This window comes from Pholcus phalangioides, unplaced genomic scaffold (assembly GCF_987345545.1).
Source record: "Pholcus phalangioides strain wild (caught in Gottingen) unplaced genomic scaffold, Ppha-v1.0 ptg000008l_1, whole genome shotgun sequence".
In the NCBI taxonomy this organism is placed as follows: domain Eukaryota; kingdom Metazoa; phylum Arthropoda; class Arachnida; order Araneae; family Pholcidae; genus Pholcus; species Pholcus phalangioides.
The window spans coordinates 6339626-6352220 of NW_028301601.1; the positions used below are offsets into that span (position 1 = coordinate 6339626).

A 12595-nucleotide genomic window follows, 5' to 3' on the forward strand; every position below is an offset into this window, starting at 1 on the left:
CATTCCGGCATGTGCCTATTCGTTAGAAATTCCGTAGAGGAATGTGTACGAGGTGCATGCTTGGTTAAGTAGTAGTAGTAATGTGATCTCATATGTACACTATCTGGCCAACAGAGATGTAGCTCCTTTAGTAAGGACGTATTCGTCATGGAGTTCATTTTGTGAGATCATGCGATAGCTCAAAACTTTTTTCAAGCCCGATTTTCATCAGTGTCGTCGAATGACCCCTGATTTGCCTCTGTATAAATTTAGATTATACAGGATTTAGTCATTATGTAATCATATATAAAGTGATCCTATGTAATCATTATATCAGGTTACATAGGATTTAGTCGGAATAAATGATTGCTCACTGATGATCAAGATGGTCAATTGATGGACAAAGATGATCAATTTGTGGGCGAAGATGGCCAGTTTGATGGACAAAGAGTGTTCATCTTCATCATCAAAGATGGTGAATTGATGAGATGATTCATCGATGGACGAAGATCGTCAATGGATGGACGAAGATGATCAATTGATGGATAAAGATGAAAAATTGATAGACGAATATGGTCGGTTGAAGGACAAAGAGGGTTCATCTATAGTCGAAGATGGTCAATTGATGACATTTAGTAAACCAAGTAACACCCAGGCTCAGTCACACAGGCGATGTAAGCACTTTGTCTCTAGGGAACAGGCCAATTGACGGACGAAATGATAAACAAGATAGTTCATTGACGAACGAAAATGGTCAATAAATGGACAAATAGGGTTCATCGATGAACTGAAATCGTCAATTAATGAACAAATAGTATTGCGCATTGGTAACCAAGACGGTTCATTGACGGATAAAGATGGTACAATTGTAGCCAATTGTAGACGGAGATGATCAATTCGTGGATAAAGATCGTGTTTCATTAACTAAGGTGGACCATTGATCATAAACATGGTCATTACGCTTACTGAAGTGCTCAGGTGATTTCATTCTGCTGCTGCACAGTATCGTATAACCTAGTCCAGTCCAACAGAAACATCCCCAGATTACAATATGTCTTCCGTAGGCTTTTTACAGCCGTTACATTACAATAAGCCACGACTTTTTTTGTTGGCCATACAGTGTACATTATAGCTACAAGCAGGGCCATCGTCGGGCCAAGTGGTATTTTTGAGGCTCTACCTAGTAAATTCTAGAAAATTTTAGCCAGATCTCATTTTTATGAGGTCCCTCTTCTCTTGAGGCCCCCGGGCACAGCACTGGTTACAACGACAGCACTGGTTACAAGTATCTGTGCTACATTTTTTAGAATGCAAAATTGATTCACCCACTCACCCGTGAGCTCAGAGAACTGTTGAGAGAATCATGGCTTCCATGGTGGTGGTGCTGCTGGAACCGGCGACTGGCCGCAGAACCGGTCACCTTACTGACCTTGTGGGCCGGAGCAAAAAGACCGTAGTTCTTCGGGCAGTCGAAGTATCTGTAGGAATAAATTATGCATAGTTAGCAATATTCTCTCTCTTCAATAACGTCAGTCTAAGTAACGTTATTAATTGGCGGATATGGGCATAAATTGCCGTATTAACCCATAATGACCGCATTATCTAGATTTTTGGTTATGACCAATTGTTCGTGTATGACTTATACGGAGAAATAGAATATTCTGGAATAACTATGATGTGTTCATTATTCCTTCATGGTATCGAAGAAGGTCATTAATAAGCCAAAACAAGACTCGTAGCCCTTCGGCGATGTCTAAGATCCTCGGTTATGTGATGGTCATCTAATTCATTTTTAATTGCGATGTAGGCGTGCGTTTGATGTCTAATTATACGGAACTCCAGACGAGTTCAAAACCAGTTCATACCATTGAGGAAAGACACACGCGGGAACGAGTTTGGTGCTCGTCAATTCGTGTGGGCGAGCGATTCGTTCCTAGAGGTCGGAATGTTATTTACCCACCATACATAAATAAATAGATAAGTAACTCGCTTACTTCTTGCCAGCGACGGTGCCGTCGTTCTTGCCCGTGGGCTCGTCAAGTTCAACACCAGCCCACTCTCCTCCAGCGAAGTCGGTAGTTCCAATGTATCTGAGAAATCCCGCCTTGGTGCCCCCGGTGCTGGTATTCACCACGATCCGGTCTCCTATCCTCGGCCTTGCGGACGACAGGAGACTAGGGGACACGGCCCTGGTGGGCGTCGAACACCTCAATCCGGAAATAGGCAGAGGACTCGAGGAACCAGACCTGTTGCCTCCGTTGCTGCCCACGGGGGACGTCGTCCCTCCTGGCAGCGGGAAACGCGTCAGCTTGTGAAGGCGGGCGAAGACGCCCCGTTTCGGTTCGCACTGGAAGTAACGGGTCCCGCTGACGGACCCGTCGTTCTTGCCGGAGTGGTCGTCGAGGACGACCCCGGCCCATTCCCCGGGCCCGAAACGTGTCTCGCCTATGTACTGGATGTATCCGGGCTTGGTGCCGTTGACCCAGACACGGTCACCAATGATGAAGTCGTCGGTGTTTTCGGTCAGAACTACGTCGTTACCTGGTAGGAAAGAAAGAATCTTTAATCAAATTTTCCACCAACACGTAAATCACATATTTCTTTAAGCTAATGGACGATATTGCTTATCTCGAGGAAGGAGGGGGGTTGGTAGAAACAACAGACATAATACAGGATCAAAGAAGTTTGCTTAGGAGACCGTGGCAACATTTTGTTTAAGAAAAGCGTGGTATGACTCTTATCTCGAACAAAATTCATAACAATGTTCTCACTCTCAAGGAACCCAAGCTTACAAATTTTAGAATGGGATAACGCAGGATTTTTCTCAACCTGTATTCCGCGGCGTGTCTTCCTCCGTGTGTACTTCCCATGGGCTTCGCGGCTGCTCTAGGACAATGAAATGAAACAGTAAATTTGACGAATAAATTTTTAGGAAAGGCCCACTCACACAGGGCTCCGTCACAAAAATTTATTGACTAAAAAGGCGAAGTCCAAAAAGATTTAGAACCATTGCGGATAGTAGAATGAAGCTTGTGGTATCTGAATGACACTGCAGACTGTCACGTGGGCATTGCCGTAAGTCGCCAAATCAGGCAATGGATCAGAAACAGAGGTTTTAGGTTTACTGCGACTTATGGTTCGCAGTCATCATTTAGATGGTTTCCGACATTCAGAAAACCAAAGCCTAACCATTTCGGAGTGGGATACGAGAAAAAGGTATACTGTACGAGAGCTGGCAAACATGTGACATGAATTAGTCATGCATAATTACCGTAATGTGATTTACACGTTATGGAAATAATCTTCGTCCACGATTTCAGTGAAGGTTGAAAATTTAAATAAGCTGCGTTGAAAATGTGGGATATTTCTATCGAAAAAAAGGTTGGGTCGATCAAAGCACGGGAATGTCCAGTAAATGCTGCTCATGTGCTCACTCAAGTAACACCACTCAAAGCTGGGGCCCTAACGAAACCATAAAATTTTGACTTGAGATACTTGAAAATTGTATTTTCAGAAGAATATTGGTTCTTAACCAGAAATGTAAGGTGTCCTTGAAGAGACTTCAGGAAGTCCGTGGCGGGGGTTGTCAAAGTCCTTCATTTCACCGGCACAAGGGGTCCAAGGAACACAAAAAAAAAGTCAAGAACCCCTATACTAGAATAAAGCTTGATGCTTGAGTCAGTAATAAATCGCCGAATCGGCAAACCTGCATCAGCAACACACACAGAGACAAGGGTTTCACCTTCTACCTACTGCGTACATAAACAACGCCTTTCGGTAACGTTTATCGGTTATCAGCTGTCAACCTACGCAAAACTAATTCGAGTTCGAAAGGGTTTCCCGGATTCCGATTCGATTACGTAAAATGTGTGCATATAAAGTGTTAACGAGCATCATCATCATGATGAGTCTTATCTCTACAGTTTTGACCTCAGAAAAAAGAAAAAGGGAAGAAGGATGACAAACAGCTGCAGAAGAAAATGGAAAAAATAGAGAGAGAGTCGTGGGTAATCTTCTGTTGACACGGTGATCGTGAGATATGATAATCAATGGCTTCTCTTTTTCCCCCCCCCCTTTCTCTTTTTTGACCTTTGATCATGTGTGCGTGTGAAACATGTACATCATCGAGTTATTATTTTCGCATTTTTTGAAGAAAAATGAGTCTTTCTCACTCGTATCGATTGTTTTTGGTTTGTTTTTGCTGCTTCTTTGTGGTCACGAATTCGTTTTCGGCATCGACCACGTGACTGATGGTAATCGAATATCACGTCGTTGAACGTGCATGATTGCCACCCGGTGGACAAGTCTAGAATATCGTACGTATTCCGACAATTCCGAATTCTAATAATAACGTCTGCACTCTTCTCAATTATGCGTCTTTTTTTTCTTCTTTTTTTTTTTGTGACTGACGCAATGGGCATTTTTCTTTTAACTGCCAAAAGCTCATAGACCGGAACGTAGATCTTGCAGTCAATTCAAAATCTGATCTCTCCCATTTAAAAAATCTCGCCAAGGGGAGAGCAACAGGCCTACGACACGACGGTGCAATTAATCAATCATTACACTTCACTCACGGTTAAAATAAACTGACGGTAGATGGCAGTGCTACACAAAACAAGCATTGCACAGAAACAAATTTCACAACACGTACTCACGCATTCCGGGATGTGCCAATTCGTTTGAAATTCCGTAGCGGAATGCGTACGAGGTGCATGTACGGGTAAGTATATAGATAGATAGATAGAACCGCTCACAACCGCGGACTGATGCAAAGCACCTTACTTCCGTTACCTCAAAAGAGGAAGAGTTGTGTCGGAAAAGTTAGCAAAGATTTATAGTGGTGGCTCCCCGTGCTCGCAAGTATCGAATCACTCGCGTCGTTCTCCCCATTAAGACAGATATCAACTCTATGCAACGTACAAGCCATTTGACTAAAATGAATAGCTGAACCCAATGACTAGGGGAAAAATTTCAAGTGCACCCAGTGGCACATAAGGGCCGGTTACAGCAGCCTGGGATTTCAAAAGTGTGGAAAAGACTTGTGGGCAAGTAAGAAGAAGAAGTTGACATGTTGAAGTGGGGAGAATTTGTAAGGTCTAGGTAAAGCGGTCTGAGCGGCAAAACATGAGAGCAACTTATGCCCTAGCTTGCTTGCTGATTGATATGAATGAATGATACACCGTTGCTCTCATATTTTGCTGCTCAGACCGCTACCTAGACCCTCACAAACACTTCGGAACGGCTGGATAGAAATCCGACTGTCTTGTTGATTTATGTCACTTTTTTTGGGGATAAAAACTTTTTTGCCATCTAGAGACCCGGTTGCTTCCATATGGCTTTATAGAGACACTTATGCCCCAGATGGTGTTGATTTATGTGAATGAACACTATAATATATACTACTATGAGCACACATATACACTACTGCTCATTTTTTGCTGCCAGTGCCACCTACTATTGACCAAGCCCTTAGTCGCTTCTAAGTGGCTGGATAGAGCCATATATTGCCACTTACAACCCCTAGTTGTGAGTGGATTCGTACGATCCATTTCGGAAGCCCCTTCGAATCAAGTTTACGTCGCGACCCGTAGATAAAGAACAACTGGCTGTAAGTGGATTCGTGTGGTCTCTCTCGGAAGTCCCTGCGATTTGTGTCGCGACTCGTAGGACAAGAACCCCGGCCGTACAACATGGGTATTTCAAGGGTTCGTATGGGCGAAAATATTGAGAAACGTTGCTAGAGAATTGCATGTGGGGGCAGCATTCAAATAGATTGGCGCACTACAGATCGTAGAATCAACTTCAACTAGCCCGGGACTTTATTTGAAAAGCCATATACGTTGTGCAATTATTTTTATTCCACAAATTTTTTTTTGAAATTTTGAGGCAATGATATATATGCCTTTTTATTATACAATGAATATTAACTTAAATGAAAAACAGTTAATATAACTGTTATAACAAAAACAGTCGCTTTATTTAAAAAATATATTTTTCAGTTTTTAAATTGATTTTTACATTTAAAGGATTTTTTTTTTTAACTTCTTTAACGAAATGTATCCACATTAGATCCACATGGAAACTTTCTAAAATTTTCGAGAGATGGTGCTTTCGATTTTTTTCCAAAACATTACGTCATCCTGGAATACAGTCGAATCCCGTTTTAACGAATACCGTTTCAGCGACCTCGTTTAAGCGAACACTTTTCTAATCCCTCAGATAAGTTTACATAGGAACCATGCTTAAACCTGGAATTCCTTTATAACGAAATTTCGTTCGAACGAAATGATTTCTAAAGTCTCTTGGAGTTCGTTATAATGGGATTCAACTGTAATTCTCACAAACTCTTTAATATCACCAGTTATCTTTCAAAAAGAGTTATTTTTAACGCAAAGTCCGGTCTCATCTACGGCACCCCGATATACGAATAAAGGTTCAAGGTAAGTACGGCTTATAACAAGAATCTCGCTATAACGAGCGATTTGCAAGTCATTGATTGTCACAGAGCCAATGTTAAATTTGCAAAAAATATTTGATTACAGCGAGTTGGGAATTAGTAAGCTTTCGCTATAACGTCAAAAAAATTTCGGAAACACCATTTTTTCCCCTTTCTTCAGTAATTAAACTGAGAATGACACTTACCATCACACGTGCTTCTGGAAAAAACATTAGTCTGAAGTAGTTCTAATAAAGGCTGGACTCAGAGGAAAGTTTACATTTTTTTTACCAACTCTTCCTGTTTTTAAGCACGGGACATATGACAACTTCATTTGAATTTTGTCTCTCCCACCAAGGGACTACGGTCACTAGAGAAACCGCGAGACACCCAGACTCTGTCGCAAGAAAGTGACTGCCGTCACTGCCCGAGCTCGTTTTGACCAGAACTTAGTTCAAATTTGGTTTCCGAAACGCGGAGAAAAAAAAATCATGCTATATAACTTTTCCAATAAGCGGGAAAATGTTAACGAGTCCGTGCACCCATAGAAGTGACCAATGATATAATAATTGAGAACTTTAACTGTTCGACCAGACCAGCAACTAAGTTTTTCCCTCATTCCCAGAGCCAAAGGGCTGATTGTGGGAATGCAAACGGGCCCAGATAGGGGGGCCTTCGAAGATTGGAAGAGATTATGTGTGTGTGGTTTGTGTAAAATAGAATTTGGTCAATTTCGGGAGTCTTGGTCATGGCTACAAAATTTAAGCCTGGTTGTTGCAGGTCGGTAAAAATGGTGGTTATGGTGCCTCTCTAAAATAAGATACTGATTATACATGAAAAACATAAATGAAGGTGGATATGCGCACATGCGAAGTATTGCGAGCTCTAGTAATTTGAAACATCTAGCACAGTGTTTCTCAACCTTTCTGAATCCAAGGGCCTGTAAAATATCTGAAATATTGGCGACGTCCGGTATTTTACGGTAATCACGTCATTTGAATGTTTTTTTAAGTTAAATTTTTGTTTACTGTGATTTGTATAGCAACCTTTTACGTCTCCATCCTTTACCCCTTTTTGCAGTAATCAGCAAATTTGTCGTAAATTGCATTTTTAGGATGAAAATTACTTATGTCCCTGATCGGAATTTCCTTCATGAGGTATAATGAACCTAAGTATGAAGGTAGAATTTTTATTTGTGAATCCATATAGATATTACTACAATATCGATTACAACAATTAATTAATTTTCCATCCAGTTAGAATTGAATTATCAAGTCTGCCTGCGGACCACTTACGCCATCGTCACGGACCACCTCTGGTCCGCGGACTATAGGTTGAGAAACGCTGATCTAGCAGGTATGTCGAGAAAAAACCGAAAAAGATGTTATCCAAAATGAGAACGTTAGGTCCCTTCAAAGCAACTGCCTTTCGGGGACCCCCCCCCCCCCCCAACTTCTTTTTTTTTTTAGTTTTCTTGTTCCAATCAGCGCTGATTGGTTTAAAAAAAAATCCGAATTCAGGTTTTTCTAACCAATCAGCGTTTCCACGTTGCACGTGGCACTCAAAACCTGCTCTAAGGATACAAACATAGTGCACGCGCTGGTTTCCGATTCTGCAAGTCGGAGCTGATTGATTAAAAACTTGATTTTCAGGTCAGATTTTTTTTTAACGAATCACGCCGACTCGCAGATAAGAATCGAAAAATCCACCTGCAACCACGGGAAAAAATAAACGATACAGAAAAGAAAAAAAAAATACCACTGAACATCGCCAAATGTAAATTTCGCCAAGTGTTTCACTGTGAGTGACGTAATGGTTCGTTGCGACCAATCAAGATGCGCTAAATTCCTTATGATGTATCTAGGAATGTAAGGTATTTTTGTTTATACGCAAAACCCGGAAACATCTTCTTAACATATTAATTTTCAGAAATTACAGTAGAACCTCTCGATAACGGACAACCATGGAACCAAAACTTTTATCCGCTATTGGGGAGGTACGATAAACAGTAGAGCCTCGTTTGTACGACTTTCATATATATACGTAGTTTGGCTTTGGTCGCAATTGGTTCCTATATATTACTGAGTAAAAGTGATACACCGGTGGTTATGCATGATCATCAATCGTCTCGATAAAGAAAGTTTCATTAAATTTCCCTACATTTGTAACTTTTACCGGTGCTTATGCATAATCTCCAAATAAAGTTGAGAAGTCTGATAAATATGGACAAATTTTATAACACTTTTTCTCTTCATAAAACTAATTAATTATTTTTACCCTTACATGATACGGGAACTACACATGTAGTGCAATAAAAATTAAATTAAATTAAAATAAGTGTGGAGAAGATTATGTTATGTTGGCCTTCTTCACACGTATCAACATGTGCAAACAACTTTTTTCTTTGTATCAGAGGGTTGGATTACTTCTGTATTTATCCCTTATTCTTTATTTATCAATCCCTTACTTTGCTACTTAAGTTTAGAGAGAACATTTAAGCGTCAATTCACAAGTTATTTCATCCGCAAAAATTTGCACATTCGTGTTTGTTGCGTAAGGGGAACTATATATTCTGTGTCTATTATAAGCCCTTAATTCAACAGCTTAATTCATTACACAACTGCCAAGACCCGTGGACTCCGCGAAAAGGAGGCTGACAAAGGCTGTAGCCCTGAGGGGGAGGGGGCCCGATATATAGATGCTATTTTTTTTTATCTCTAAATTTAGTATAAAGACCTGTCTTGAGAATCCACCAGAAATCCCTAGCAAGGGATCAAGACCTCCTTTAAACTCTGGATTTGCTCGCATTCGTGGGGAAGAATCACGCGAAAATTGAAATTTTTCTTGGATGAAAAGAGAGTTTTTGAAAACGAATTTTTCGAGAAATTCGCACCGAGATTATCCGGAGACTCGAATTATCGGGACTGTACAGCAGGCACCTTCAACCCGTTGTTCGTGAGCACCACGGGGCTTCTTGAAGTACCCAGAGTGCTCGAAGCTGGTATACAATTTCGTGCTCGCGAGCACTTGGTCAACGTTCCAATTAAACACCTTGTACAAATTGCAAATTTAAGGATTCAAATCATCCAGATTTCGTGCATTCGTATGTCAAACTTGCTGTAACGGTGCTCTTCTCTTGATGATAGGTTGAGGCAGTGCTCGAGACTGCAAAAAGGTTGAAGATTTTTTTCTGCTATACAGTATAGCGAAAAAAAGGGGGTGCTTGGTCAACCCAAGGTCAAGGGGGTGCTTGGGAGATGTTCTATTCATAGTCAAAATCAGATTGACGAGATGACCCGTATTTCTCTTCCCATTCCCGTAATTTTAGCCGTCCCAACTTTCTTATTAAAATGGCACGTATTAATCCCGTATATTTCAGAGTTCACCTTGGCATAATACCCAGAAAATATCAATTTCTTTGAATAATTGTTTACTTAAATCACGGATAAAAATTATCTTAATTTAAAAATTATGTTACGATAATTATGACTGTAAATATGAATATTCATCTCCCATAATTGTCATGTTAAGCGTGTTTTTCGTAAAATCCATTTTGATCCACTGCGATTAACAATAGTGCGTTTCCGTCTTCGGCAGGGATTACACTATAAAAGTTTGATAAATGTTCTTTTACAAAACTTTAAAAAAAAACAGCCATTGAGGCTATTGGTTACATTTGCTCGAATGTAACCAATAAGGGTTTGGTTGCGTTTTTCAAGTTTTATAAAAGAACGTTTATCAAACTTTTACCGAGTAATCACGGCCTTCGACAAGTTCTCGGTTATTTCAATAATAATTTCCAAGCTTTCCCTCTTTTGGCATCATTTTTGGTGACACCTGGCAATTTTCCTTGTTTTCCGTATTTGTGTTCTCCCAATATATGTATTTTTTTTTTCGAGAAATATGTTAGCGCCTATTCATAATTAACATAAAATAATTCATAAGCTGGCAAAATAATTTTAGTTCTTGATGTCAGCAAAATATAAAAATTCAATTCTGCTCCATTGAAAACTGGGTCAATTTCGTGAAAAAAAGTCGGAAAGGAACAAAATTACGGGAAAATACGGGAATGTCACGGGAAATAGCAGTCATATGGTCAACTCATCCAAGATTACACATCATCCGAGATTGTTCCGATGCCATCTACTGCCGAAAACAATACAGTTGAATCCCGTTATAATGAACTCCAAGTGACAGGAGAAATCGCTTCGTTATAACGAAATTTCGTAAAAGGAATTCGAGATTTTTTTCATTGTTTCTATATAAACTTATCTTCTATTAGGAAAGTGTCCGTTAAAACGAGATTTTCGCTAGAACGGTACTCGTTAAAACGGGATTCGACTGTAATTTGATTTTTTGAAAATCCTATTTTTTGGAACAACATGTTTGCGGAAAGATCGCACAAAGCAGTTTGTGTTAATCAAGAAATCTGCTGTTAGAACCGATAGTTCAAATAATGATCACAAATTTAATTTTTTCTCGGTACTTTTACCTCGTCGCGGGCCGCACAAAATCACTTTACGGGCAAGCTGTTGGCCACCCCTGTAATAAGCTATTCTTTGTTTAATGGTATAGAGTCCTGTCAGCCTTCCCTATTGCGATGGGGAGAGAAGGGAGTGTCGATACTACCTCATAATAAGCACGACGGGATGATTGGGATGAAGTGTGCTGGACAGCACAATGTGTGTGTGTGGAATCACAATATATTTAACATTTATCTCATATTGGCTTTAATTGCTGAAGAAAGCCACAGCTTGAAATTCTTACGATTTTTATACATATCAGAAGTACAAGTCTTGCGGTTTCTTTCCCTCAGGCGCACACCTCCATCCCCCGAGACAGATTTTTTACTGATCTCTCCACCACCACCACGTTGGCTTTCTAGTATGCGGATAATGCGGGAAAAAAAATCCTCTGTCGTGTCTGGGCTAGTCAGCTCTAGAATCTGAGCCCCAGCCCTGCGCTAGTGAGTCCCACGACTGGGATTGAAAATGTTTCGTTGATCGCCTTTAAGGGGACCAGATATATGTCAATACGCTCGAAGGGTTAAAAACAGGGAGGTATAAATAGAGGCATTTTAGAAATCCTGGGCCCGAGCAATGTGTGTTTAGACCTCTGCAAGTTTCACACTGTTGATATGAATTACTGTGCAAAGTGATCAGAGACCCCCTCCCCCACATTCACCAAAAGACCCTCCCGGACCCAGTGCCGTCTTAACACATGGGGGTCCCCACCCGGGCACCTCAAGCAAAGAGGGACCTCACAAAAAATGAGTACCAGTTCAAATTTTCGAGAATTCACCAGGTAGGACCTCGGAAAAATCACTTGGCCCGGCGGGCCCATGATGCTCTAAAGACGGACCTGCCTGGACCATGCTCTTGTAAACCCATGCATTGATATGCCCCCAAACTAATTTAGGCCTCCCCTCCTTTTTTCAGTTTCTCCCTTCTATTAGGGGGGGGGGAGGGTCCTTTTCACGGCAAAACACTGATTATAATTGTCAATAGCGAAAAGTTTTTAAAATAGGAACTAAGAGAGAGAGAAACTGAAAATTTAGCGGAGCCCATGGCTTGACTAGGTGGCCCCGTTGGCCCATCTGCTAATTTGATAGACATTAATTAACTAAATTACGAAAAAAATTTAAAATATTTACCTTTAGTCTTTTTATCTGACCCGTGATCAGGTGACGGCATTTTTTTATTTTGTTTTTGTAGATTCCTTAAAATGCGATAAAAATCGGAATAAAATGAATCACTTCTCTGTTTATCACTTATCAAACCGGATAACACATGAGCAGTGGGTTGTCGCTTGTCCGAATAAGTTCGCGGCACGGAGTCGACTGGTTAAATGAATGCCAGGGAAAAAAAGATGAGGCCTCCTCGCAGTGACTCTTTGAAGAAAATTGATCCGAGTTGCGGGGCGACATCTGGCGTCGTTTTAGCGAAACCCACGCGACGCCTCTCGTGTTTCGTTCATTGCATGGCCTCGGATGGGGAGGAGGCGACAAAAATAAATGTTCAAAATGGGGAAGAAAAAAAAATGGTCTGGTGAAGTCCTTATAGGGAAATATAAAACTCACTATTTCCTTCCTTGTGAGAAAAAAAGAGTTAGAGGATGACGTTTTTCTTCGTTCTTTCTTTTGAATCATTCTTTGCTCTCACTTTCTTCCATTATTGCTTT

The 12595-nt window shown here is 40.7% G+C and overlaps 1 protein-coding gene across 2 annotated transcripts in view; it reads right to left on the reverse strand.

Annotated features, from left to right (window-relative positions):
* The window catches only part of LOC149083561 (uncharacterized), a 69218-nt gene extending 56934 nt beyond the window's left edge, over positions 1 to 12284 (reverse strand). For both annotated transcript variants that reach the window (XM_089234077.1, XM_089234076.1), the window contains exons 1-3: positions 12069 to 12284; positions 1974 to 2520; positions 1313 to 1457 (exon numbers count right to left, since the gene is read on the reverse strand). In XM_089234077.1, the coding sequence (XP_089090203.1) occupies positions 1313 to 1457; positions 1974 to 2520; positions 12069 to 12108 (732 nt within the window). In that variant the 5' untranslated portion in view covers positions 12109 to 12284. The remainder of the gene's footprint in view (positions 1 to 1312; positions 1458 to 1973; positions 2521 to 12068) is intronic.
* Between the last annotated feature and the right edge of the window lie 311 nt (positions 12285 to 12595).